General features: G+C 59.4%; 1 protein-coding gene across 1 annotated transcript in view; it reads right to left on the bottom strand.

Annotated features, from left to right (window-relative positions):
- Nucleotides 1-1,834: 1,834 nt before the first annotated feature.
- TRIM8 (tripartite motif containing 8) overlaps nt 1,835-23,540 on the bottom strand; it is a 29,522-nt gene continuing 7,816 nt past the window's right edge. The window contains exons 3-7 of the mRNA XM_075423628.1: nt 5,680-5,775; nt 4,594-4,827; nt 4,211-4,242; nt 3,697-3,812; nt 1,835-3,005 (exon numbers count right to left, since the gene is read on the bottom strand). Coding sequence (XP_075279743.1) covers nt 2,398-3,005; nt 3,697-3,812; nt 4,211-4,242; nt 4,594-4,827; nt 5,680-5,775 — 1,086 coding nt within the window. The 3' untranslated portion in view covers nt 1,835-2,397. The remainder of the gene's footprint in view (nt 3,006-3,696; nt 3,813-4,210; nt 4,243-4,593; nt 4,828-5,679; nt 5,776-23,540) is intronic.

Below are 23,540 nucleotides of genomic sequence, written 5' to 3'. Positions count from 1 at the left end.
CTTTTTCCACCGGCCCCACGTCCTTCATCAGGCACCAATTTTGTCCGGCCCCAGCTGCTCATTTTTCTTTCCGCCATGTGACATGTTTTCACCCGGCTCCTAATCCATCTCTTTCCATTCACAACTCGAGCTGTTTATGGACGTGCCTCTGATCCCTGCGCTTTTCCCACCCCCCCCCCCAGACAGAGCCATCCATCAGCGAAACCCCACTGAGCACCCCGGCATCCTGAGCACCCCGGCATCCTGAGCACCCTGGCATTCTGAGCACCCTGACATTCTGAGCACCCCAGCACCGGCGCTTCCCCTCCTGGCAGCCCGGGACGCTGTACGTCCCCCCACCGCTCAGTGGGGTGACCCCGGAGGGGCCATCGCCTCCCTCCGCGCCACCGGCAACGCACGGTGGCTGAGGCACCAGGGTCCTCTTCCTTGGCCGCGGCACTGGGGTCTGCAAGGGGCACCCACTCTTTCGGGGCTGCTCCCTCCGGCGAAGGCGCATGGTGGGGGTGGGCCCACAGCAGTGTCCCAAGCCCCCCGGGGTCACCCTGCGTGGCGGGGGCTGCACCCACGTCCTCCGTCTATAGGTGACGGGTGCTGCCACAGGAGGAGGCAGCGGTGGCAGCGGTGGCAGGGAGGAAGAGGATGGTGGTGAGGACAGCTGGGAAGTACTGAGACTCTCTCCCCTGCCCGTTTCCCACTGAAGCAGCACAGGGGGAATCCAAACCGGAAAGAAACCAGGGACGTTTTGCAACCAGGAAAACAAAAAAAAAAGGAAGCCAAGCCCGAAGCGAGCGATGGAAATACCCCACAGCCCCCGAGACGCTGCACTGCCTCACGAAGCCGGCCCTGCTCTCCCCACACGGAGAGCTCGCCCCTGTGCAGCCACCGCTGGGCCAGCCCGCGGCCCTGCCGCACGCCCCGGCCGAAGGATTCCTCCTCACCCTCCCCAGCCACGGCCCGAGGGTCCCCGAACCGGCCTGGGGTGCTGCCAGCGCCCGCAGAGCCCCACGGGGCAGCGGGGCTTTAGCTGGGGATGAAGCCTGGAGGGCTGGGTGCTGGGGCTGCGGTGTGGCCAGCATGGCAGCATGGCGGATGCCAGCGGAGGCAGGAAAGCCACCATCCCGTCCCCGTCCCCATCCCCGTCCCCATCCCACAGAGGGGATTGTTTCGTGGCTGCATCAGGATGCGTCCCGGCCGGCTCCGTGCCTGACTCACATCCTCGCCGGCTGGGAGGGAGCCGGCAGAGAGCCACGGCTCCGGCATCCCCGCGAGGCTGCGCCGGTGGGGACCCCTCCGCGGCCGGGACCGCCACCACCCCATCCCCGAGGCGCTCCCTCCGAACCAGCCCCGCCGGACGGATCCCCGCCGCCGGCTGGGCACCCACAGAGCAGCCGCTTCCGAGAGCCGGCGGGAGCCTCCGGCCGGAGCCAGCGTTCCCGGGGAAGAGCTGCAGCAGAGCGAGGCGTTTGCACTAAGTGATCACATTTATTTGAATATTTGTGTGTGTGTGTGTGTGTGTGTTCTAAAATCGGTTACAGAATAAATACCTGTGCCTTATAGCAGGAAGTCCACTTTTTTTTTATACAAAGTGCTTGTTACAGGAAGTTGCATCAGCGATACGCGGGGGGGGGTGCATTTCGGCCACGCTTCCCCTCCTGAAAACTAGAACAGATTTTTTTTTTATTTATTCATGTTTTTTTTCTTTTAAAGTTTCTTTTCCCTTTTTTTATTGTGCATTAAATTTCCTGCCATTGTGTTATTTACAAATCTCTGAAGAAGGAAAAAAAATGCCAATATGCTTGAGAAGTGGCCTCGTAACACAAAAAAAAAATCAGCCTTTAAAAAAAAAAAAGTAACAAACCCAAAATCTACAAGTATCGTTTCATACTGAATCAACGATAGATTTTTTTCTTTTTTTTCTTTTTAAAAAGGGAAAGATGGGGTAGGGAAAGGGGAAAAACTGAACCAAACCAGCAAAAATGAACTCGGAGAAATGGAAAGAGCGAAGGTGCCATTGTCCCTTCTGAAGTTTTCCAAAGGCAGAGAGGAGCGAGGAAGAGCGCGACCACAGACCCAGACGCCTGACTGAAATCCCCATCAATTTCTTCTCAGTAATTTCTCCCTCGTCTTTTCCCAGCGAGGGGCAGCAAGTACTTTCCAAAATTAAATTAAAAAAAGGAATTAAAAGGAAAAAAAAAATTATTTCGTTTAAAAAGGATTAAAAAAAAAAAGAGAGAGAGAGAGAACAACCCTCCCCAAAATCCTGGAGGGGTTCAAGGCGGGGAAAAAAATGGGTTTGATTTTAAAAGGGAAAACAAAAAGAAAAAAGAAAAGCCAAACCAAACCAGACTCTTCTCTCCGAACGCGCCATCGAGCGGGACTCTCCGGAGAGTGTGACGGTTAACTGGTGACGTAGTGTTTCGCCGACGGCTGGCCGTAGACCCTATAGAAATCCTGCCGCCCGTGCTGCTGGGATGCGTCAATCCATTCCCTCACGGCAAGTCCTGGGAGCGACTGGGGCACGGCGGGGGCGGGCGGCAGCGGGTGGGAGTACTCCTGCGAGGAGACCGTCCAGGGGAAGTGCCCCGACCGCGGGTAGGGCTGGTGCCCACTGTGGTTGGACACGGAGGAACAGTAACAGTTGTCCACGGAGCAGACGAGGATTTTGCGCCCGCCGTACTGGGAGAGCACGGACTGCTGAGATGACGTGGTGTTGGGGTAGTGAGATGGGTTGAAGACGGAGCCCGAGTGCACCGGCTGCGGGCCACTGGGAAGTCCAACTATGTGCTGCGTGGAGCTGCAAGGCACCATGGCTTGTGCGGACTGCCCCTCGCCAGCCGAAGCGCCCTGGCTCATGTACTGGCTCGCCACAGTCCCGGACGATGGCTCGAGGAAGCTGCCCTCGGGGAAGGCGGTGGAGTGCTTGCGCTTCTCCGCGCCGGAGTTGCTGACGGTGCAGGGGTACATGGGGATGCTCTGCAGGAAGGGGACGGGGGTGCTCAGAGGACCTGCAGAAGGGAACAGAAGGGGAACACCACGTCGGGCACAGCACGGCAAAGCTCTGCAGCGCTCCAGCCACCAGCCCGACCCCACAGAGGAGCCCCAGCACCCGTGCTCCAGCCCCATGCGAGCAGGGTGGCCCCCGCCCGCCCCACCGGCAGCAACCTGCGCACGCAGCCGTATGCAGACAAGCTTGTGGGTGCCATTCGGGGACCTCGCCGGCAGCCCAGGAGCAGCCCCTGGTGCTGCTCTGCAAACACGTGCGCAGCTCGTGACCACGGTCCATAACAGGATCAGAGCGGGACAGGCTGGGCAACAAACCCAAATCCCCCAAGGAGAGAGGACTGGGAAGCATCCGCAGGACGTGGTGGGCTCCCAGGCACGGGCTGGGGGCTGTGGGACCACGCTGGCTGCCCACGTGCCGACCCTCGTCTTTCCACTGACTTTTCCTGCCAATGGCCAGCCCCCCCCCACTGTGTCACCCCAAAACACAAGCCAAGAGAGATGTCCTGGGGAGAGCCGGGAGCTGGCTCCACGGCGTCTCCAGGCCCCCGCGGACCGCAGCGGGGTCCCCAGCGGTCCCTGCACCCCAACAGCTCTCCCCACCCTCCCGCGCTGGGATCCACAGCGCACCCAGCTATGGCTATGGGAGACAGCGAGGCCCCACGTTGCCCCCCGCGGCCCTCAGGCTTCACCCACCTTCCCACAACTTCCTGAGCTGCTTCTCCTTCTTGGCGATCTCGTTCAGGAAGAGCTTGGAGTTGAGGTGGCCGATTTTGGGTGGGGGCAGGCTGCCACCTGTACAGTTCTGGGTCCTGCCGGGGACCGCGGGCAGAGAGGAAAGGCGTGAGGGACCAGGCAGGCTCAGGGACGGTCAGACGGATCCTTCCCCCATGCCCACCCGGGGCCAGACCCCTTCCCTAGGGCGAGCCCCGCGCCCCGACCCGGCCGGTCCCACCCCGGCTGCGGTGCCACATCCCAGCTCTGCCCTTCACAAGCACCCACGGTGTTCCCCTAGTCCCAGGGGAGGGCTTCGTTCAACGGCCGCAGGAGGGGATTTTTTTCATCCTCCCAGTCAGAGAGGGAAACTGAGGCACGGAGCACGGCTCTACCAGGCCCCATGACACCCCTGCTCCTCCTGCAGACATCACGCTGCTGCCGCCCCCCCGACAGCCCCCCTCCTTCCCGAACACGCCCGCCCCGATGCGCTTACCTGTCCATTAAGATTTTCACAGACTTGGTGTTCTAGGAGGGGAAGGAGAAGCTCTGGTCAGTCAGGCCAGTCCCTGCCCCGGCAGCCACCTCCCCTTTCGGCGTCACCTTCTGTGGCCCCCCAGGAGGGGACAGGCTGCCCAGGGGTGCTGAGCCCCCTCTGCCCCAGCCCCATCTCCAGCTGCAGCACCTCCTCACTCGAGGCTGGCGCTGAGCCTGCCCCGCTCCTCCTCGCCTTCTCCCGCTGCTGTGGAGGCATCAGCTCGCCCGGTCAGTGTCCCCAAGCCCGCTCCCCGCCACGCCCCACGCCTCCCTGATGCTCCCCACGCAACCAGACCTCCCCACGGCCCCCACCCCAACCCTGGCATGGGCAGCTTGTCTCACCTTCATGAAGTTGATGTCCTCAGTTTTGTCAAACATGACCTGGACAGAGCTGAGGAGCTTCTTGGCCTCCTGCATGCGCTCGTTGAGGTGGAGCACCTGGGCCGCGTTCTCATTGCAGAACTTGGCCTGGGCCTTGTCCAGGATCTCCATGGTCTTCCGCAAGTCTTCGTCCAAGATCTGGTGCATCTTCTCGTACTGCAGGCGCACCTCGTCCTTCAGCTGGCTCACCTTCTCCTGGGGGACAGGAGCAGGGTCAAGCCCTCTGTGCCCTCCAACCTCCGCCAAGATGTCCCAGGACACCGGGGTCCTTCCCCCAACAGCGGCAGGTGCAACCTGAAAGCTGCACCACAGCTCTGCTCTCCTGCAACCCCCCACACAGACCAAACCCTGCTGTCGGCTGCCACATGGGACCCCTGTGTGCCAGAGACCCAACAGGGACGCTGCGGAGGTCTGGTTGATCCAACAGATCCCCTGGACCTACCTCCTGGGGTCTAGGTTGGGACGGCCTCCAGAGAGCTAACGCCAGCCACCACTGCGGCAGGTGTGCTCCCTAGAAAAACGCTGCCCATCCTCATCTTCATCCCCATTCCCATCCCCATCCTTGTCCTCATCCCCATCCCCACCCCAGGCTGGGGACAGGTCGTGCTCCACAGCCCAGGGCTGTAAGGACCACGAGCTGATCTTGTTTCACCTCCGTCCCAGCACAACACCTGCTTGCATCTCTTCCACCTCCTGGGTATTTCAGCGGTTTATTCAGGGATCTCCCACCTCCAGACCCTCCCCTCCTGCTCGGGACAAAGCAGGTGGCCCAGGGAAGGCTGTGCTGGGCTGAGGGCAGGGTGGGCCATCTAGTATTCAAGGACAGCCTTGTCCCTTGCCTCCCAACTCACCCCAGGACCCAAACACATTTTGTCCCCCAAAAGGATGACTGCCACGACTGGAATGGAGACAGCAGCTCTGCCCGGCCGCTCCTCCCCTGCACGTCCTCCCTCCTCCCTGCCCACCAGGCCCCCAGGACCCGGTCCCCATCGCGCCGTGGGGTGACAGTCCCTGGGGCTGGCGGCAGCAGGGTGGAGCACCAGTTACCTCCACCAGCCGCTTGTCCGACTCCAGCTTGTAGAGCTGCTCTTCAATGTCCTGCTCCCGCTCCTCCAGGCGGTCCTGCTGCTTCATCAGCATCTTCTGCAGAGACGGGAGAGAGGAGCAGCCGTCAGAGCCCAGCGGCTGCACGCGCTGGGAGGCTTCGGCTCTGCCCACGCGGTGTGGAGGGGACGGGGCTTTTTCCCAGCGGGGTGCCATCGCCGAGCTGAAAGCCCACATGTGGCTGGTGGAGGTGGAAACCTCGTCATTTCAACGGCCACGCAGAGGGGCTGTGTGTGCTGGGCTGCTTTATCCGCTGGGGACCTTGGCTGGGGTCCCTTGGATGGGGGCAGCCCCTCGGGGAACTTTTCGCATCCCAGTCAGTGGGGTTCGCTCGGGGACCCTGGGTGGGACACGGAGAGGCTCACCTCCCGCTATGGCAGCGCGGTTTTGAGGCCCATCACCCCTCGCCGGCAGGCTCCCACGAGACATCGCCCCCACCTCGCGCCCCCATACGCCACGCCAAATCCTTTCTGCCTTCCCCGCCTCCACGACAAGCCCCAGAGCCAGCGTCAGCGTAATTGGGAGGGACAGAGAGAGGAGGAACGGGGCCTCCCCCCGCCGCGCTGCCAGCCCCTGGCCCGCTCCTCGGGGCCTGGGCCATCAGCCAAACAACTGGGACGGAACCTGGTCCCCAGCAACGCGCGCCTTGCTCCCGCGCCCTTCCCTGGCCGGGGTCAAACCCGCTACCCACGAGAGCAGGGCTCCGTCCCGGTGAGCAGGAGCAGGGCTCCCCAAAACACCCCTCAAAATCAACCCCAAATCTTCCCCCTCCCCAGTTATCCCCGGCGGGGCAAGGAGAAGGGCTGTGCCCAGCACAGGGACGCGGCGTTAGAGACTCTCAATGACAGGGGCGAGATGGGAAGAAACCGGCAGCGAGGATGAATTTTGAGGGGATTATTGCTATTATAAACCGCCGCTTGGGGATTTATAATCAAGTAATTAATTCCTGGCCGAGGCGGGAGGGGGAGGGTGGCAGAGGCGCTGCTGGGATTAATTGCATTGCAGGGAAAGGCTGTCACCTCCAGCTCGATTTGGGAGCAGGAATGCGAAGCCTCCTCCCTCCGTTGTTTTTCTTAAGGTCTCGGGCACCTCAAGCCTCACTGCCGCTGGGCTCCTACCACTAAGAGTAACGAGGAGCTAAAAAAACCCCGGCTTCTCACTCACAGTCGCGCTCCAGCTGCGTGCCCGGTGCTCACGTGGGTGCAGCCACCCGCGCACACGCAGACGGACAGACAGACAGCACGTCAGCCGGAACAGGGTCTGAGGGGCAGCCACAGCGACGCAGACCCCCAGGCACGGGGGGACACTTGCTGGCGTGCACGTACAGAAACACAGGGGCCCGCCAGCATCCAAGGGCATCGCTGCCGCTGTCTTTAAGACCACACAGAGAAAGATTTGATGAATGTATTAAAAATCCCCTTTTTTTCATCATAAAAAGGTCTTTATTTGCATTGCTGTGGCACCAGGAGGCTGCAGCCTGCTCCCGGGTTCAGCACGGCGGGAACTGAGCTCCGGAGAATGGGTGCACCAGCATCCACTCCAAGAGAGCCAAGGGTGCAGGCACGAGCCGCGTCCCAGGTCCCATGGTGGCAGCCAGGCCAGGGCACGGGGCTGCTGGTGGCTTTTCTGGGGACTCAGCCAGGGTTTGGGGTCCAGCACTGGGCAAAGCTGCGGGCGGAGAGGCGTCGGGCAGCAGCGTGCTCCGGCGGCAGCGTGGGCAGGCGCACGTCGACACGACCTGCTGCTCCCAAGCACCGCTGGCCGCAAACACGGGCTGCAACCCCCCTCCGCGCGGGCCTGGCGTGCAGCACAGCGCAGCCGGCTCTGCGTCTTGCCCCAGTGTCCAGGGGCTGAAATTCCCCCGCTGAAAGTGCCATCGACCGATGGGAAGGAGATGCCTTCCCGCATCCCTGCTCAGGAGGCCGATGGAGGCCGGGAGCCAGGGCAGGTCTCGCAGCACAGGGCGGGTTTCTCACTTTCCAAGCCGGAGAGCCAAGAGACGTCGCGAGCCTTCGCGCCGAGCCCTTCCCTACGCCTCCCTGCCTGCCAGCAGCGACTCGCCGTCCCCACCGTGAGCAGCCAGACCCAGCACCAGCACCGGGAGGGCGGCCCAGCCCGGCGGGGCCCCGGGAGCGGCCGGGTCCCCTGCCCACCCCCCCGGCCACCAGCTGGGGCACGGCTGCGGAAAAACGCGGGACGGGATCCCACGTCGGGTGCAGAGGCCAGATCCCCATCCCGCCCCGGCGCACACACCAGGCATCCGAGGTGGGGCCGCCCCGAAGCAGCCCCTGCTCTTCCCCCCGACGCTGCCGGGATGCTCTCCTGGGGAAAAGCAGATCTTCCCATAGCTGGCAGAGGCCACCCTGCCAGCCCCACCGGCGGGAGGGACCCCCGAGGGATGGACCGAACGGCCCCAGACACGCACGTACCGTCGTCCCCTTCCCCCCGCCCTGCAGCTGCCATGGCAGAGCTGCCAACCTTTGTGTTTTGTAACAAACCTCACAGTGCTCCACTGCTGGAATCATACGAATCACAAATATATACATAAATATATATACAAATAACTTTACATAAAAGTTAATTTAATAGCCCCTTGCAGCTGCAAAAAGAGACCAAAATCCAACCTAAAGCCATAGAAATCAGACAGAATAGAGGACATGCAGTGTTTTCTTTAAACCTCACGTTTGAGCCACTCTCTTGATTTTAGGGCGATTTAAAAACCATACGTGCCTGGGATTGCAGCGGGCTGGGAGGGCTTTTCACCCACGGCAACTGAGACCTTAACAAGACACAAGGGTATGAACTACTCCTTCTGGCACCCAGGGGCGAAGTCTCATTGTCTCCGCAGCACGGGCTGAATTCCTTAGGTATTTTGAAAAGGAAAATATATCCCTTCCCCTTCCATCCCCTCCCATATCTGGTATTTCTGAAGTCATGAACTCCTCCTCCTCCTCCAGGATCAGAATTTCTCAGGGTAATTTCTCATATTTCATGCATGACCTTGATGCTGGGAGAACCGCGGCTCCCTCTGTACCGGCGCCCTTCCCGGGCTCCCAGCAACTCCAATCCCAGTTTGCCTTTTCTGAGACACACCACCAGTTTGCGGAACAGCCACCGAAAATGCTCTGTGTTCCATCACTAGCTGAGAGTGAACTCATCTAATTAATTAATAAGTTAATCTGTGGCCGGGTAAGCGGCTGGTCCACCCTGACCCCACAGGCCCCAGCGAGGTGGGGCTAGTTGCTGGACACCAGTTTATTCTGCTGGAGTTGCAAGTGATCTCCCCCCTCCTCATGGAAAAAAAACACAGGGGTGGGGGGAAGAAGGCTGAGCCCTGAGAGGAGGACAGCGGGACTCTGCGCAAACACGCCGTGGGCATCAAGCCCGCGCAGGAGCAGGACCGCTGAAGGTGGCAGGAGAAGCGAGCCGAGATCATCCTCTGCTCACCGACCAGTAGCCCCGCTGCCAGTGGAGCAGGGCGCATCCCGGGGAGCAATCACGGCAGACTGGGGGGGTCGGGGGCAGCGGGGCCGTGCGCTGGGAGGGAAGTGCTGCTTGCAGGGCCGTCTCTGTGGGAAGCAAAGCCAGCGCTGCCAGGCCTCATTCCAGGGAGGACGCGCGCAGCTGGTCCCTGAGGGATCATGCCGGGGAACAGCTTGATGACCATCGCTATCCATCCAGTGCTTGCTGGGAGGAAATCGCCGCCGGGGAAACCACCCTCGCCCCGCGTACACCTTACTGCACCCCCCCAGTCTGCCCCCCCGAACCCGCACGTCGGCAGCTCTGCACTGGCCCCAATGCCCAGTGGCTGCTCCAGCGTGGGACATGTCCACTTCCCCGGGCAGGGGATGGGGGAACATCTGCCAGGGGACAGGGCTGCCCCAACAGAGCTGCAAGATTAAATGCCTGCAGCTGCAAGACAAAGACGGCAATAAAAAGTTGAACAGCTCGGACAACACAGGGCTTCTGGGCTCCTCATCCGAGAATCATCGCACGGCTGCAGCACCGCAAGTGTCAGCTGTGTTACACACATGGGTGCAGCTCAACCGGCCGGGCAGCCCCCCACTGCAAAGCAGGGCTCGGGGGTGTGGGAAGGAGCTCACACCCACCCGAGACCTCCCCAGCAGGGAGAACTCTACAGGCAAGATGTCTTCCTGGCGTGTCTCCGGCTGGTCTCACCACTGTCCTCTGCCAGAGGACAGGGCTCAGTCTGTGGTTGCTGCTGAGCCTGTGACAACGACGGATTATGTCCCTGTCCTGCCAGGAGCCCAGCACTCCCCTCACCTCTGCTTCGAAGCCCCCAGCAGCCCGTGGCCCTGGGGCCAGCACCAGGGCAGCGCAGTCCCATGACAGAGCCCAAGGTTTCCCCTGCTCCGAGGATGGCCGGGGTCCCTGCGTGACTCCCAGGGAGAGCCTGCAGCACCCCTTCTCTGGGGGCTCGCGTGCTCGCCAGCCTCTGCCCAGCTCCCAGCAGGATCTGGAGGGAGCCCGGCAGCTCCACCAACGCCAGCGAGGTGCCCCACGGCCTGCCGAGCAGCGCTGGTTTTCAATGAGAGTAGAAGCAATGAAAAGCGCTACTGTGTTCATGGGGTAAATGAAGCCCATGCAGCTTCTCTGATGTCTAATAAGGGCTGTGCATCCTTCACGGCCGCTCCCCCGGCTAGAGCAACCACGTCCCCGTACACCGACCTGCAGGACGCTTGCAGGATGCTGATTCTCAACAAACTGGGCTGAAACCGGCCACGGGTTTGGAGGGCACCACAGGAGAGCAAGTGGATGGGTTTGTCCGTCCAAGCACACGCCACAGCAGGGCGGGCAGACAAACCCCAAGAGCACACAGCCCTCGCTCCCGTAGGAAACCGGGGGGAGCAGAGCGCCCGGTTACCCGACAGTGTGCCTTCAACCGCAGCTGGACGGCTGGCCCAGGACGGGCAAGCTGGCTTCTCTGCCTCCCTCCTTCCTCCTCCTCTGTGCCTGGGCCTTCCCCTCGGCGCCAAATCCCAGCCGTCGAGTGAATGAGGACATTGTTTGCAGCCACCGGAAAGCCAGAACGGAGGGAGCAGCTCGGAGCATGAGGGGGAGGAAGGGTGAGGAGGAGGAGGAAGGTGGAACCGGAGTGAGGAAGCTGCGAAGGGCAGATGCCTGCTGCGGGAATGGCTCCAGACACCTGCAGCTCAGCCCAGTGACCAGGATCAAGGGCCCCCATTGAGACCCGCATCCCGGCACGCTGCTGGAGACGGGCCTGAACTCGCAGCGACTGAATTTTAATGCACCGAGAGCCCTAAACCGAGGACGCGAGTGCAACCTTTTGCCTCCCCATGCCTTTCACTCACAGGCTTCCCGCCCCCCAGCCCCACTCCACCATCAGCTGGCTGGTTTGCTGAGAAAAACCCACACGATGAGCTATTCTCATCCCTCCCAAGAGCATCTCCCCACCTGCCAACACACCGGCACCTTGACACCGCGCAGCTCTGAGGCCTGGCACCCCCGTGCCCCCCCAAAACAGGATCTCAAACTATGAGATCCTGCATCACTGCAGCCCCAAGGGGACGAGTCCTCGCAGCCCAAACACCCTGGAGCATCGCTCCCACCCCTCCACTACCTCCTGCTGACCAGATCCAGGCAAAAGCAAGTCTTTCAAACTCCCCACGGCCCTCATGAGAGGCTGATCCGCTTACAGGGACAGGAAGGAAATGGTGCTGGTTGGGATTTCGTCTTGTACACATTTACAGTAAGCACCAGGCAGGAGAGGAGGTCTCCGGCCGGAGCAGGAGGCCTCGCCTCCCCCGGCCAGCCTGGAGCAGGCGCTGCTCTGGGGTTTGGCTTTTCTCACGGTGCTCCCCGCGCAGAGATCGGGCTGGTTTATCCCTGGCAGGGGAAGGAAGAGGGGATATTAATAGCTGCCCTTGCTAGGAAGGGAAGGGAGCAGCAGCCATGCAGCGCATGGGCATCAAAGAAACCCCCTTGCTAGCATCAAGGGAGCCCCTGAGCACCGGGAGAGCTGGCGCTTCGTAGAAAAGGGCTGGAGGCAGCTCCTGAGCTCTGGCACGGGGGGACAGGACGCAGGGTGCCTCTCGCAACAGTGGCTCTCCGCCCTGTTCTCAGGACGGGGTGTGTGGTGCCTTCTGCCCGCTCCCACCTCCCCGAGAGATGCTGCCTGGTCTCTGAGCCTTCCCCAGCACGCCGGGGAGAAGAAACCATCAGGCTAAGCCCCATGTCCCACCTCCATCAGCTGCCCCAGAGGCAAAGCCCCACGTCCCCACCTCCAGCACCCACCCCGGCACGGGGCGTTCGTACAGCGTGGCTGTCACACAGCAGCTGGATGATCCCCTCGAGCCGCGGCGCTCGGCCGTGCTCGGGTCAGCCCATGTCCCTGCGGCAGCCCGGGACGGTGGGCACGGCAGAGCATGCTCCTCCGCACAGCCCGGTACCAGCAGATCCCGGACCGCCATGGGGCTGTGCCAGTGCCCGCAGCCCAGGACAGCTCTTCCCCTTGTTCACCCCCGGCAGAAAGGAAGAACTCGTTAGTAAGGGGAAAATACGAGGCATTGTGTCGTGTGGGGCCAGCAGCGGGAGTTCTGGAGGCCAGGAAACGGGGACCTATTCTCCATCAGAAAGCGACCTTCAGAAGGACCTTGAGGATGTTAATTCGCCTCCCTGCGCCTCTGTCCCCCCCACCCCCCGCTCCCCGCCGCCACAGGGGTTACTGGAGTCTGTGCCTCTCGCACTAATGGGGGAAGGAGGCTGCAGCTCTACCTGTGGTTTTTTGGACCCCAACTTCAAGTCATGGCCTGGCTGCCACTGCTGTCAGAGTCCTCTGAGCAGGGACGAAGATCTGTTTTGAGGGGAAAAGGGGGATAAGGGGTATGAAGGAGCCGGGAGATGGGGCCGGTGGCTGCAGAAGCATCCCCTCTGTGCCGGCAGCCCCATAAGTGCTGGAGGCAGGAACCTTCCTGACACAGAGTGCCCAGCATGGGCAATGTGCCCCCTGAAACAGAGGTGCCCCGAACACCAATGCCACTTCTGCAGCACGTTGGAGGGTACGAGCGAGGCCATGCTGCTCATGGGCCAGAGTTGGACGAGCTGGCCCCGTGCGAAGCACAAGAGCCAGCGAAAGCAGGGCAAACTGCCTCCGCCAGACCCGGGGCTCAAGACTGGCTCACAGCCTGGGGAGGAGAGGAGGAAAGGAGCTGGCAGCATACTGGGAAGACGAACACGGCGTCGCAGGAGCTGGTTCGCATGCCGAGCAAGCAGCCAGGCGAGTCCTGACCGATGCCGCCGGCTCCACAGGACAAAGCTGAGCCTTGGCGATGCTCACGCCTCTGGCCGGCACAGCCGCCTCCTGCCCTGGATCTGCCAGGAGAGACGGCATCCGGCCGGGGAAAACGTGCTCCCGCGCTGTGTCCCGGCGGCACAGCGACAGTAGATGCTTTTGGGCAGTGCAGTACTGAGACGGAGAGACTAGCCCTGAGAGCTGCCGGGGCTGCGGCTGCAGGGGCGACCAGGCCCTCTGGGCAGCGAGGAGCTCAAGAAATCTTTTTTCTCTCTGCTGGGAAGGGAGGGAGAGGAGATCCCCACCCAGGCCTGGGTGCAGATGCTGGCCAGCAGCCCTCCCCGGCCAGCTTTCGGGAGGGAGGACAGTCCAGGCTGCCTTCGCTTGGGAGCGAGGAGAGCCAGGAGGAGTCACAGGGCTCAGCTCCATATCTACGAAGGACAAGATCTGCATCTCCTCTGCCATTAGGGATGTGAGGGAGGAGCTCTTTCCCCCAGGCTCTTTCCGTTTTAGGGGGAAAATGTCCTTGTTTGAGGCTACTTATAAATCAGTGCCGAAGTTCACTTTGCTGCCGAGCCACCTCCAGGACGGGGCCCTGGCTGCAGGCCCCGACACAGGGTGGGCTCACCCTGCCCAGCACAACCCAGCACCAGATGCCTTTTGAGCAACCGGCTCTGGAGCACCGGGGCACTGCCGGGGCACTCCGGGAAAGCGCAGGAGTTTGCCACATCCCAGACCCAAGTGCCTTGAGCAACCATTTCCAGACACTTGGGGACCTCAGACTGACACCAGCACCTGGAGCACATCTGGCCCTGATGACCAACATCGCCCTGCACTTCCTCCCTGCCATGTCAAAAAATAAAATCTGAGCCCTGCAGCTACACTGACTGGGATTCACCAGATTTCAGTTTTTTGGAGCCTAAGAGATCGTGTAAGAAGTCCTGCCCTTTCCGCCTTCGGTGCACTCCATGCTTGTGGTTTCTTGATCGTTTAAGTTAATTTACATGTACGTTACGGGGGCCCTAACCTCCTTTTCTCCCTCTTCTGTCTCTGTTTTCATATATCTGCCCCTTCCGGACCACGGATCCAGCTGAAAAATTAAGCCAGTAAAAAAAGCACTCTCTTTTCAGCTGGATCATCTCCCCGAACTGGCTCTCACAAGCGTTCTGCCAGCTCCGGTGGTGGCAGTCTGGGCAGAAACGGGAGGTTGTTCAGTGCTGAAACTCCCGATGGATGACAAAATGCTGCTCCTCACACGAGCCCCGTTGCTCTGACACATCATCTGTGAGTCGCCCTTTCCATAACCCCCACAAAAAAATAAACAGGCTTTGGCAGCACCCCCAGTCCTGCTTCGATCTGCTGTTGTCCCAGCCTCATCGAGCTCTGTTGAATCCCAAGATCTTCCCAACAGGCTGCAATCTCAGGGTCCTGGCCAGTCGTCCCTCAGCTGCTGCTGGCGGGATGCTCTGCCTTCAAGAGCAGCCATCCTGCAAAGACCCACTCCCATCGCTTGGCAGCAAACCCACCCCCATCTGCAGCCCCTGCAAAATTGAGAAACCCTCACTCCCTCTTCCAAATAAACATCTTGGATTCAAGATCCAGCTGGCCTGTGTGATCTCAGAGCTTTCTCCCTGCATGGGTGAAACACAGCCAGCCTTTTCCATCCTTCCTCCCATTGCAGGCTGAGCTGCCTCTCCCCTGCCCAAAGACCTCTGCTCTGCACCCGCCACGGCTAGACCTGAAAAAACAGCCCCTTCAGCTTCCTACCCCCTAATTTCTCCATGCTGCTCTGAAGGGAGCCCCACCTGAGGATCTGGATGCATGAGCAGGTTTCTGGGGGAACCACCAAGGAGCACAGCAGCTGCAGCGATACCCACGTGTACCCGTGTGTCCCAGCCACGAGACCACCCACAAGTGCAAAGACAACGACCAGCAGCCATGTGCCCCATCAGCATCTCATTTGGTGACCCAGAGACGAGTGGTCCGGCTGCGTGGGTGGCACAAAGCCCCTCTCCGGGCTCAGGGCAGCACTAGAAAGAAATCCCTGCTTTGATTTAAAGGCCATGATTTAGTTAAACTGATCTAGTTAAACTTCCAACCGCTGAAGGCTATTTTAATTTGTACTGGTAAGTTAAATCAACACAAACAAGGGCAGAACAGGTTTATATGCACCTCTATTACTGCCTTGCACCAACTAGAGTGCAGCTAGATTTCTCCAGGCAGCTTTTTTTTTTTTTCTAATGAAGATAAGGGGGGCGACATTTTTTGTGCACCTCCAACTGACAAATGGAGCCTGAAAGTGAGCTGGGAGTCAAAGCCTTGCGGAAAGTCAAGGTGACTTATGTGCCAATAGGCTGGATTCAAAGAGCTTTGCAAAAATGCAGATCAACTAACAAGATTTATAAAACCCGTTAGGGGCTTAGAGGCTACTTAATTCTCAAAGGTGCCAAGGAAAGTGCCTGACTCACAGAGGGATGGATGGGGTTTACAGAGGTGGCTATCTCGACCTTTTGGTTGAGAGGAAAACGGGACTCAATTTCTCTTGGAAACGAGGTTTTGATATGCTGAGATGTTTACTCCGAGCCTTGGCTCCTCCATCACTTGCTTTAAAGAAAAAGAAACCAAGTCCTGCTGCTGCAGACAACTGTTACAAACATCTACCCAAAGCCACAGCAGAATCTGCTGCTTCAGCTCGCCAGTGCCAGACATCACCCAGAGGAGTATGAGACTCAGTTGGATTCAGCACACAAGCTGGAAAAAATAAAAAGGGAAGGGGGGAAGGAGAACTTTGCACCTCTACAGCTCCCCAGTGCCGGCGTTTTGCAGGCTGGAAGCAGCCCGTCAGTACCTGCGGGCAGCCAAGGTGACAAACAGCGAGCCCACCAGCCGCCCTGCACCCAAGAGGGGACTGACCATGTCCACGATCCGCGCAGCGTCGAGGACCCCTCAGCCGCCTCCCCGCTGGGTTTTCTCTCTCCCCCGTTTTTTTTTTGCGAGGCGGCTGTTGAGAATCTGAAAGCCCGGATTATAATCTTTATGAATCCCATAGTTAGATCGCGCTGAACAGCAGCCCAGCAATACCAGATGTTCAAACAAAGCTGCCAACCGACAGCTGTCTGCAGCTTGCAGCGTGTTTTTACTTTAAAATGCAAAATGATACCAATCTATATTAAAAGAGAGACGTTCGGAGCCTTGCGATAGCAGCTGAAGCCGCGGATATTGCTCTTTCACGCAGGGTGTGGCGGCAGAAGGAAATATCTCAGAAACTACTGCTTAAGCCACCCTCCCGGCCCCCCCAAATGCTGGCCCCTTTCCTAATGGGAAAGAGACTCACGTTACTGCCTGAGTGCCGTGAATGTACCAGTGCGTGTCCAAACAAGCCAGCAGAAAGAAAAATGCAGCATGAACAAACACCGTCTAACGAAGGATGCCAGAACGAATCTGGGTGCTGCACAGCCCGCACCTGGCTCTCAGCGGCGTGGGGAGGACAAAGCAATGTGCGGGGCACGGAGCAAGCCGGCCCTGGGGTGCAGGGTGCAGCGGTGCCTCCCCTCCCATGCTGGTGACCAAACTGGGGGTGCAAAGATCCCTTCTGGCAGCAGAGCATCGGCAGTGGAAGCAAGGGACAGAGAGGCATCTTCCAGTGCTCCCATCTGTCTGCCCAGCGTCCTGCCCCAGGCTGTCCCCATGTCCCTCTAAACTCCGCCAAGGCCTCCTCCGAGGTCTGACGTGCAGCAGGCTTTGAACTTGCATGGCTTTCTCTACCTTTATTTGTCAGGCTAGCTGGGACCAGGCACAGAGCCCTACACCCTGCAACCTTTCCCGCACACGGGTAGCTGGGGAAGGCAAGAGCCGGAGCCCAGCCTCGCCCTCCATTCCCACTCGCTCTGGAAACGCAAGCCACCCGCAACGGCTGCGTTTTGGGGGTGGCAAGCCCTGAGCACGCTGGGCACGGCACAGCACTTCTGGCCTGCAGGAATCGCACGAGGAGGGCTCTGACTTAGTCAAACGTGACATCCCAAATTCCCCGCCAGCCGCGATCCCAGGCAATCTTTGGGACCAGTCCCAAGGCTGCCTCACCGCGCTCCGAGCACCAACAGCATGAATGAATCATGCTCCTCAACGTGACACCCAGCTCCCAGCAACACACCCGGGACCAAAATATTTACGTTGCAAACAAGTCAGTATAGAACCAGATCCCCCTCCCCAGCCTGGTGACATAAAAAGGCCAACGTGGTCTTGCATCGAGCAAGCGGGTGGCGGGAGGATGAGCAAGCAGGAGGCAGAGACCAGCCCCGTGTCTCACAGCCTGGCTCTGCCCAGCAATACTGAACCAGAGCCCTTCTCCGCGGCAGCAAAACGCCCGCAGAGGCGAGCACCGAGACTACGGTCCCCACAGCACCACGCTCCCGCCGGAGCTCGGCAGCCGGGCGACGCGTGAGGGAGCATGCTGGGACCTGTAGTTTCCAGCCAGTCAGCTGCAAAACGCCATCCACCCATAAACACGTCTCCAATTAAAGAGACGCGAGGCCCCCCCAGCTCCTGGCAAGGCGCCAGCCACGGCTTCTGGCTGGCAGGCGCTTGGCCAGTTCCCACGTGCTGCGTTAGCCCCTTTCCAAGGAGTGGCCAAGAGCCCGCGTCCCGCAAACCCCCCTCGCAACCGTGCTGCGCCCTGCCCTTGCCGAAACGACGTGTTGGCACGGACAGCGAGATGCTCCCAGGGCTCAGGCGCAGCCCTGGGACGCAGGAGCAGTCAGCCCTGGTCCTGCCTTGCTTCCAGCCCCTCCGCTTCTGCTCTGTGGCGCTGGTTCGCTGACCCCAGAGCAAGACCCCACAGCTGGTACTGCCCAAGCTTCAGCTGCACAGAGCCCAGCACGGCATCCCTGGAGTGGTCAAATAAAGGTGCCACCGAAGCATTCAGAGCCGCAGGCAGCAAGAAGCGACGCACCGACGCGGTGCTTTCAGGCAGAGCAGCCCAAGCAGGCAAAGCTCTGCCGAACCACCACCTCCCTGTGACACCCCGGCCAGGCACGCAGCTTCCCTGTGCTCCAGTGAGGCCAGAACCCTGCGTGGATTTGCCCCTGGGGAGCGTGGCACCCCTCTCCTCGCTCACCCTCCCCACTGCGGAGGAAATCGCGGCTCCCGGCCGATGTCGGGAGGCATCGCTTCACACAAAGGCCAGGCTTCCTGGCAGGGAAGGGGTGGGGGAGCAGGGAGGAAGGGGAAGAGGAGCCCAGGGCAAAGGCAGCCGGCACCTCCAGCTCCCCGCACATCCACACGAGGGGCAGCAGCAGGGGACAGCACAGCCCCTTCTCCTTTAACCACCTTTGCGTTTGGGGAATGGAGACGCCATCCTGTTCCCCAGTGCCCTTCACAGGAGCCCCAGCGTGGCCCTGCCCCACAGAGCCATGATGGAGCATCCCTTTAAGGATGAACAGAAAAAAGGGCCTCAAGTTTATTTTAATTTGCTCCTGCAAATAAATGAAATCCATCTTGTCCACCTCAGCCGGACCACAGCCTCTGCTAACCAGTGAAGCCTGCTCCAGCCAAGCGCTGGGGCACAGTCCACCACCCAGCACCCATCCACATAGGAGAACAGCCACCCCTGTGACAAGCTCAGACGTCAGCACCCCCAAAACGGGCACAACCACATGCCCTATCTGATGATCTCCTGCCCGTGGGTGCCTAAACGCTCATGGCATTGCTTAACTGATAAAAACAGGTAAGCCCAACATATTCAGGACAAAGTCACGAGTCATCTTTACAAGCATCTCTACAACACGCAGCACAGCGCGGTACCCACAGCATCGACGTGACCTCCTGCTTCCATGTCTCCTCCCCTTCTCTGCCTCCCATGGCCCCAGCTCAGCCCCCCAGACCCAGGCTGCATCGCTTTTGTCTTCCCCTCAACCACTCTCCCAAGGGCAGAGGCACTCTGGACCAGCAGCATGGGGACAGGCAAAGAGGGCTGGGCATAGGGGACCTGCAGTATCTGGTTGATGTTGATTGAGGGCAGGAATTGCTGATGTTGCAAGGGAGAGCCTGGGAAGGTGGGTTTTGGATGCGGGCACCGCCAGGGAATAACGGCAAAGGAGCAAGCCCTGCTGCTCTCCTTCAACGTGCTGACTTCTGCTCCTAGGAGGAGGCCTGTCATTGGTTTTTAATCTCACCCCTTTACGGGCCAGCCTTTGACATTATTGATCTCAGGCCCCTGAAGTGTCATTTATCTTCCAGGTCTGACTTGGCGATCGGAGCCTGACAGCTCAGACCCCGGTCGGCTCCATCCTGCTGGGGAGCCAGGGGAACCGCTCCGCTTGACTCTGGTCCCACCGATTCACGGGAGCCACGTCTGAGGCTCAGTTTCCACCCGTGAAGGAGGCAGCTGTCACCAGATGCCCTCTCCCCACACGAGCGCTGCAGAGTGGGGTGCAGCAGGCGCTCAGGAGCCCAGCAGGGCCTGCAGATCCGCTCCTGGTCAGCAGGGCTCAGCGCACGCTAGAGCAGTCCCGAGGAAGTCCGATGGCAGCCAGACCTGGCATTTAATCTCTTGGCTCAAAAGTCCACCTCCTCAGGTCTCCGGCAGACCAGCAGTGCTTTATCAAGCCCGGGAGTCCAAGGTGCCTCTGGCATGTGCTGCTTCCCTGTTTCAGTTTCATTATCCTCTTTTAAAGAGGATGCGGTGGAGGCACAAAGGTTACGGGATGTGCCAAGAGCCACACAGGGATCGGGTGGGGGGAGGAGTGCCAGCGTGCAGGGTACAACCAGAGAAGCCATTTCTAGCTGTGACCACGCTTCCATTTTCTAGTGCAGAAGGAGGACCAACGACAGCAGCTCTTCATCCCCTGGCGAGCTTGCACCCACAAAGAAACCCGGCTGCTAGCTCGGTTCTGCGGTGGCTTCTCATTACCTGCTGGCCAGCGCAGCCGCGCCTCGGGGCCAGCTTGTGATTTCTGCTTGACCTTCAAGACGTTAACGCCTGCTCCCTCCGCCAGGCAGAACAAGAGACGGGCTCCAAGGATGAAGAGCAGCCGGCAGTGCCGGGGTTGAAGGTGCCTGGGATCAACACCCCATGGATGGCACACGCCTGGGATTGCTGCCCCACAGCTTCCCACTCCCCTGGTTTCCTCCATCTTCCACCCAAGCTGACAGACGTTCCTAGCCTCTACCTTTTGGGAAGCACAAGGTTTTCCTCAAATTTCTGCATCTATAGTTACTGGGAGCAGCATGTGCGTGAAGGCTGTCTTTTTGGATGCCTCCTGTGTCTCTTCTCCTGCAAAGCTGGGCCTTGTGTTTTGGGAAGGAGAAACAATTCCCGAGGAAGGCTCCAGCAGGCAGTTTTAGCACGTAGAGGAAGGTTTAGCTTTTGCTCGTCGCCTCGGTACTGTTTATCAGATTGCTGCAACAGCACTTTGATAAATGGAGATTAGTACCGTGTACATTCACAGATGACAGCGGTAGCCAGGAGCCAGCCTTTGGGAGGAGCAGGGGAGGACGGGCCTGCGTGGGGGCAGCTAGCAGGGTCCGTGTTCAGCAAGGTGCCACCACCAGCAAAGCAAGCCTGAGTCTCCAGGACTGCTTCCCCATGCTGCCACGGGCTTCCAGACTCCCTAGCAGGTCCCCCCACCTCCGCTTATCTCTACTTTAGGGTTAACACCCTGACTGCCCTACCCAGATTTTACGCTGTTGCAGAGATTAAACTGACCTTTTTCTCCCCTGCTGTAAATAAAACACTACAGAATCCTTGGCTGGAGGACAGGCCATGGTTTTGCCCGCTGGGCTCACACCCTTGGGAGCTGCGTTTGGCAAAGGGTGGTCTTTGCATGGCACACAAGGTGTTATTTCCAGCCCCCTGCCTGGAAGCCCTGTTGTGCAGGATGCCACCGGGCAGAGGCAGGAAAATAACCCCAATATGTGCTCCCATTCCCTTGTGGCTGGCAGACCCCGTCCGCATCCCCTGCAACCAAACCACCTCCGACCCAAACGGGCTCGCAGGCCTCAGCCACCCAGCCACGCGGGTGCAGCTGGCAGGGGAGCTGCCGCAATTCCCCCCCAGACCCGGCAACCCCCATCACTAAGGGGCTAGCACAGCACCCGAGGGAAGGGGGACCGCAGACCCTCCCATCCCCACAGGGTCTGCGAGGGGGACAGAGACCTCCCGGCGCATTTCTTCTGCTCCATCCATTTGAGAGGCGCGCTTCGAGGGGTTTTTTCGCCGTCTGAGGCGGGTGCACCAGGACAGGAGAACAAAGGGAGGCACCGGCACCCCCAGCCCTTTGTCTGAGCGCAGAGGAGTTCACCTGCAGGGAAAACCGGCTCCCACCGCAGAGCCGGCAGCTCCGCACGGATTTGCACGGGGAGAGGGATGCAGCCCCCCCGCTAGCAAGAGGATAATGAGCAGGAGGACACGATCGCGTTACCCTCTCTCCCCTTGACACACGCACAAGCCCGTCACAGCGCACACCAACCCCCTCCTGACTTTCCAACAACCACCGCAACCAGCAATAAAAACCGCTGCCACAGAAATATCAACCCGCCCCGCGGCGCGATCGATCCGTGTCTGCGTGTGGCCGAGCACCAAACCCCCGAGCTCGGCTCCACCGACCAGGATCGACTGGAAGGGAAGGGGGTGGGCAACTGGTTTCCAGGGGACAGGGTTTCAAAGCCACACAATAACTGGCTCAAATGAGGGTTTGGATTAAGCTGTTGTACAGCGAGGGAAAACACTGCCTCCATTAGGATATGGGGGATTTTCCTTCCCTTTCTCCAAAGCTCCAACTCCGAGATGAAGCTTCCAGGTCACCCAAGCAGGGAGAGGAGAAGCGGGTGCTGCTGAGCAAATGGGGGATCCCGCACAGGGAGAGACGGGTGGAGGGAGGAGAGGGCAGATCAGCCTTCCCCGAGCCCTGGATCATACAGTCGGCTGGTCTGACAACGTTTACTCATATTTCAGAGAGACACAGCCATCCGGAACGTCACTCCCTGCCAACTGCCTCATCTGGAGCCATTCTCAGCTCGGCTCTTCCCAGCCCGCTCAGAGACAACCCCCCCCCCCCGAGCATCCACACACCAAGGAATTGAGAAAGGACAGGTAGGGGGAGCAGAAGAAAGAGAAATTAAATCGATTCATAATTTTTTTTTTTTTTTTCCAGTTCTGGTACACCATCCCAGCAAACAGATGACTTCAAGCGTGTGTTACGTAGAAGGCCCCACCGCAGAGTGGCAGGGTGCTGCTCTGAGCCAGGAACTTCGCTCATGTTACCACCACACGTGAATCACAAGACAGAAAAGGGACAATCATGATCCCTTCGCAAGAACAGGCCAAAGCTCTCCTTATCAGAAAGGATTCGGGACCAGGAACCTCTTCAGCGAGTTCATCTGGGGGACATATGTAAAAACGCTTGCGTGCATCCAGTCTCACGCCTGCAAATATCCATCCCTCCCTCCTTCCCTCCCTCCGTATTTGGGACCAGGCACCTCTTACTCCCGTTCCCACACATGCTGGCCGTAGTCCTCCCCGGTAAAGAAGGGTGGCTGCCTCTACCCGTCCTTCTGCCATGGAGCAAAGGGAAGGGGAACACATTTCCCCCCGGTTCTGCACACTCCACACCACCCTGCTGGTCCCCCAGCACCAGCCTTGTCTCCTCTACCAGCAAACGGAGGTTCAACGCAGAAAACTGGCTACCGCCGCAAGCTCGCTCAGCAGCTCCGACTCCTCCGAGCCCCCCCCTTGCTCCAACCAAACCAGCACCCCCTGAGCCTACGGGCTGCTGATAAACGCAGAAAGTTCAGAAAGTCACCAGAAACTAGCCCAGATCCACAGTATTTTTCTTTTTGTTTAAAGAAAAAAAAAGCCAGGCCAGACCAGATTCTGCCCCCAAGCCTGCGTGGCAAAGCAGAATCTGTCTCCAAGTGTTTATTTATAAATCCTTACATACACGTACATTTGAATTCTGACAGAATTAATTCTGGCATCCAGCTAATTCAAAGCATTCCTCCCCCATCACACTACTGTCGCAGGCCAGCCCAGCACAGAAGCTGATTATAAAATGCTGCACTAGCCAGGCATTTCTGCAAAGGCTTGTGCTATTGAGCATTCAGTCTTCCCTTGCTTGGCTATTTCATTGTTTCAGTGTCGATCCCTCCTCTCTTGCCCTGTGTTTCCTGGTTACTTTTGTCCCTGCTCTGGAAGCACTGCTGCTCTCAGCCCCATTTCAGCGTCAGACTGAAAAAAAAAACCCCAAAACAATCACATGAAATTAAAGAAAAGAAAAGAAAAAATTGCCACCGTGTACCAAGATTTCCAGTAAACAGAGAGGTAACCAGCAAAAAATAGGCCAATATGCTGCAAGGCAAGCTGCAGACAGATCTGGGGATAGCAAACCCGCTGCCTCCCTCCGAAGCACAGCTAAGAAATCCCTGTGTGGTCACACGCTGTCCTCTGGAGCAGAGAGGAGAGAGGTCAGGGCAGCCGGCACTGTAAGAGCCTCTTTATTCTTGGGCAGTTGCACGAATCTGATCGCTTGTGCCCTTT

Source organism: Opisthocomus hoazin, chromosome 6 (genome assembly GCF_030867145.1).
Source record: "Opisthocomus hoazin isolate bOpiHoa1 chromosome 6, bOpiHoa1.hap1, whole genome shotgun sequence".
Classification (NCBI taxonomy): domain Eukaryota; kingdom Metazoa; phylum Chordata; class Aves; order Opisthocomiformes; family Opisthocomidae; genus Opisthocomus; species Opisthocomus hoazin.
The sequence above is the reverse complement of the archived record's forward strand: the minus strand, read 5'-3'. Positions and strand labels throughout refer to the sequence as shown.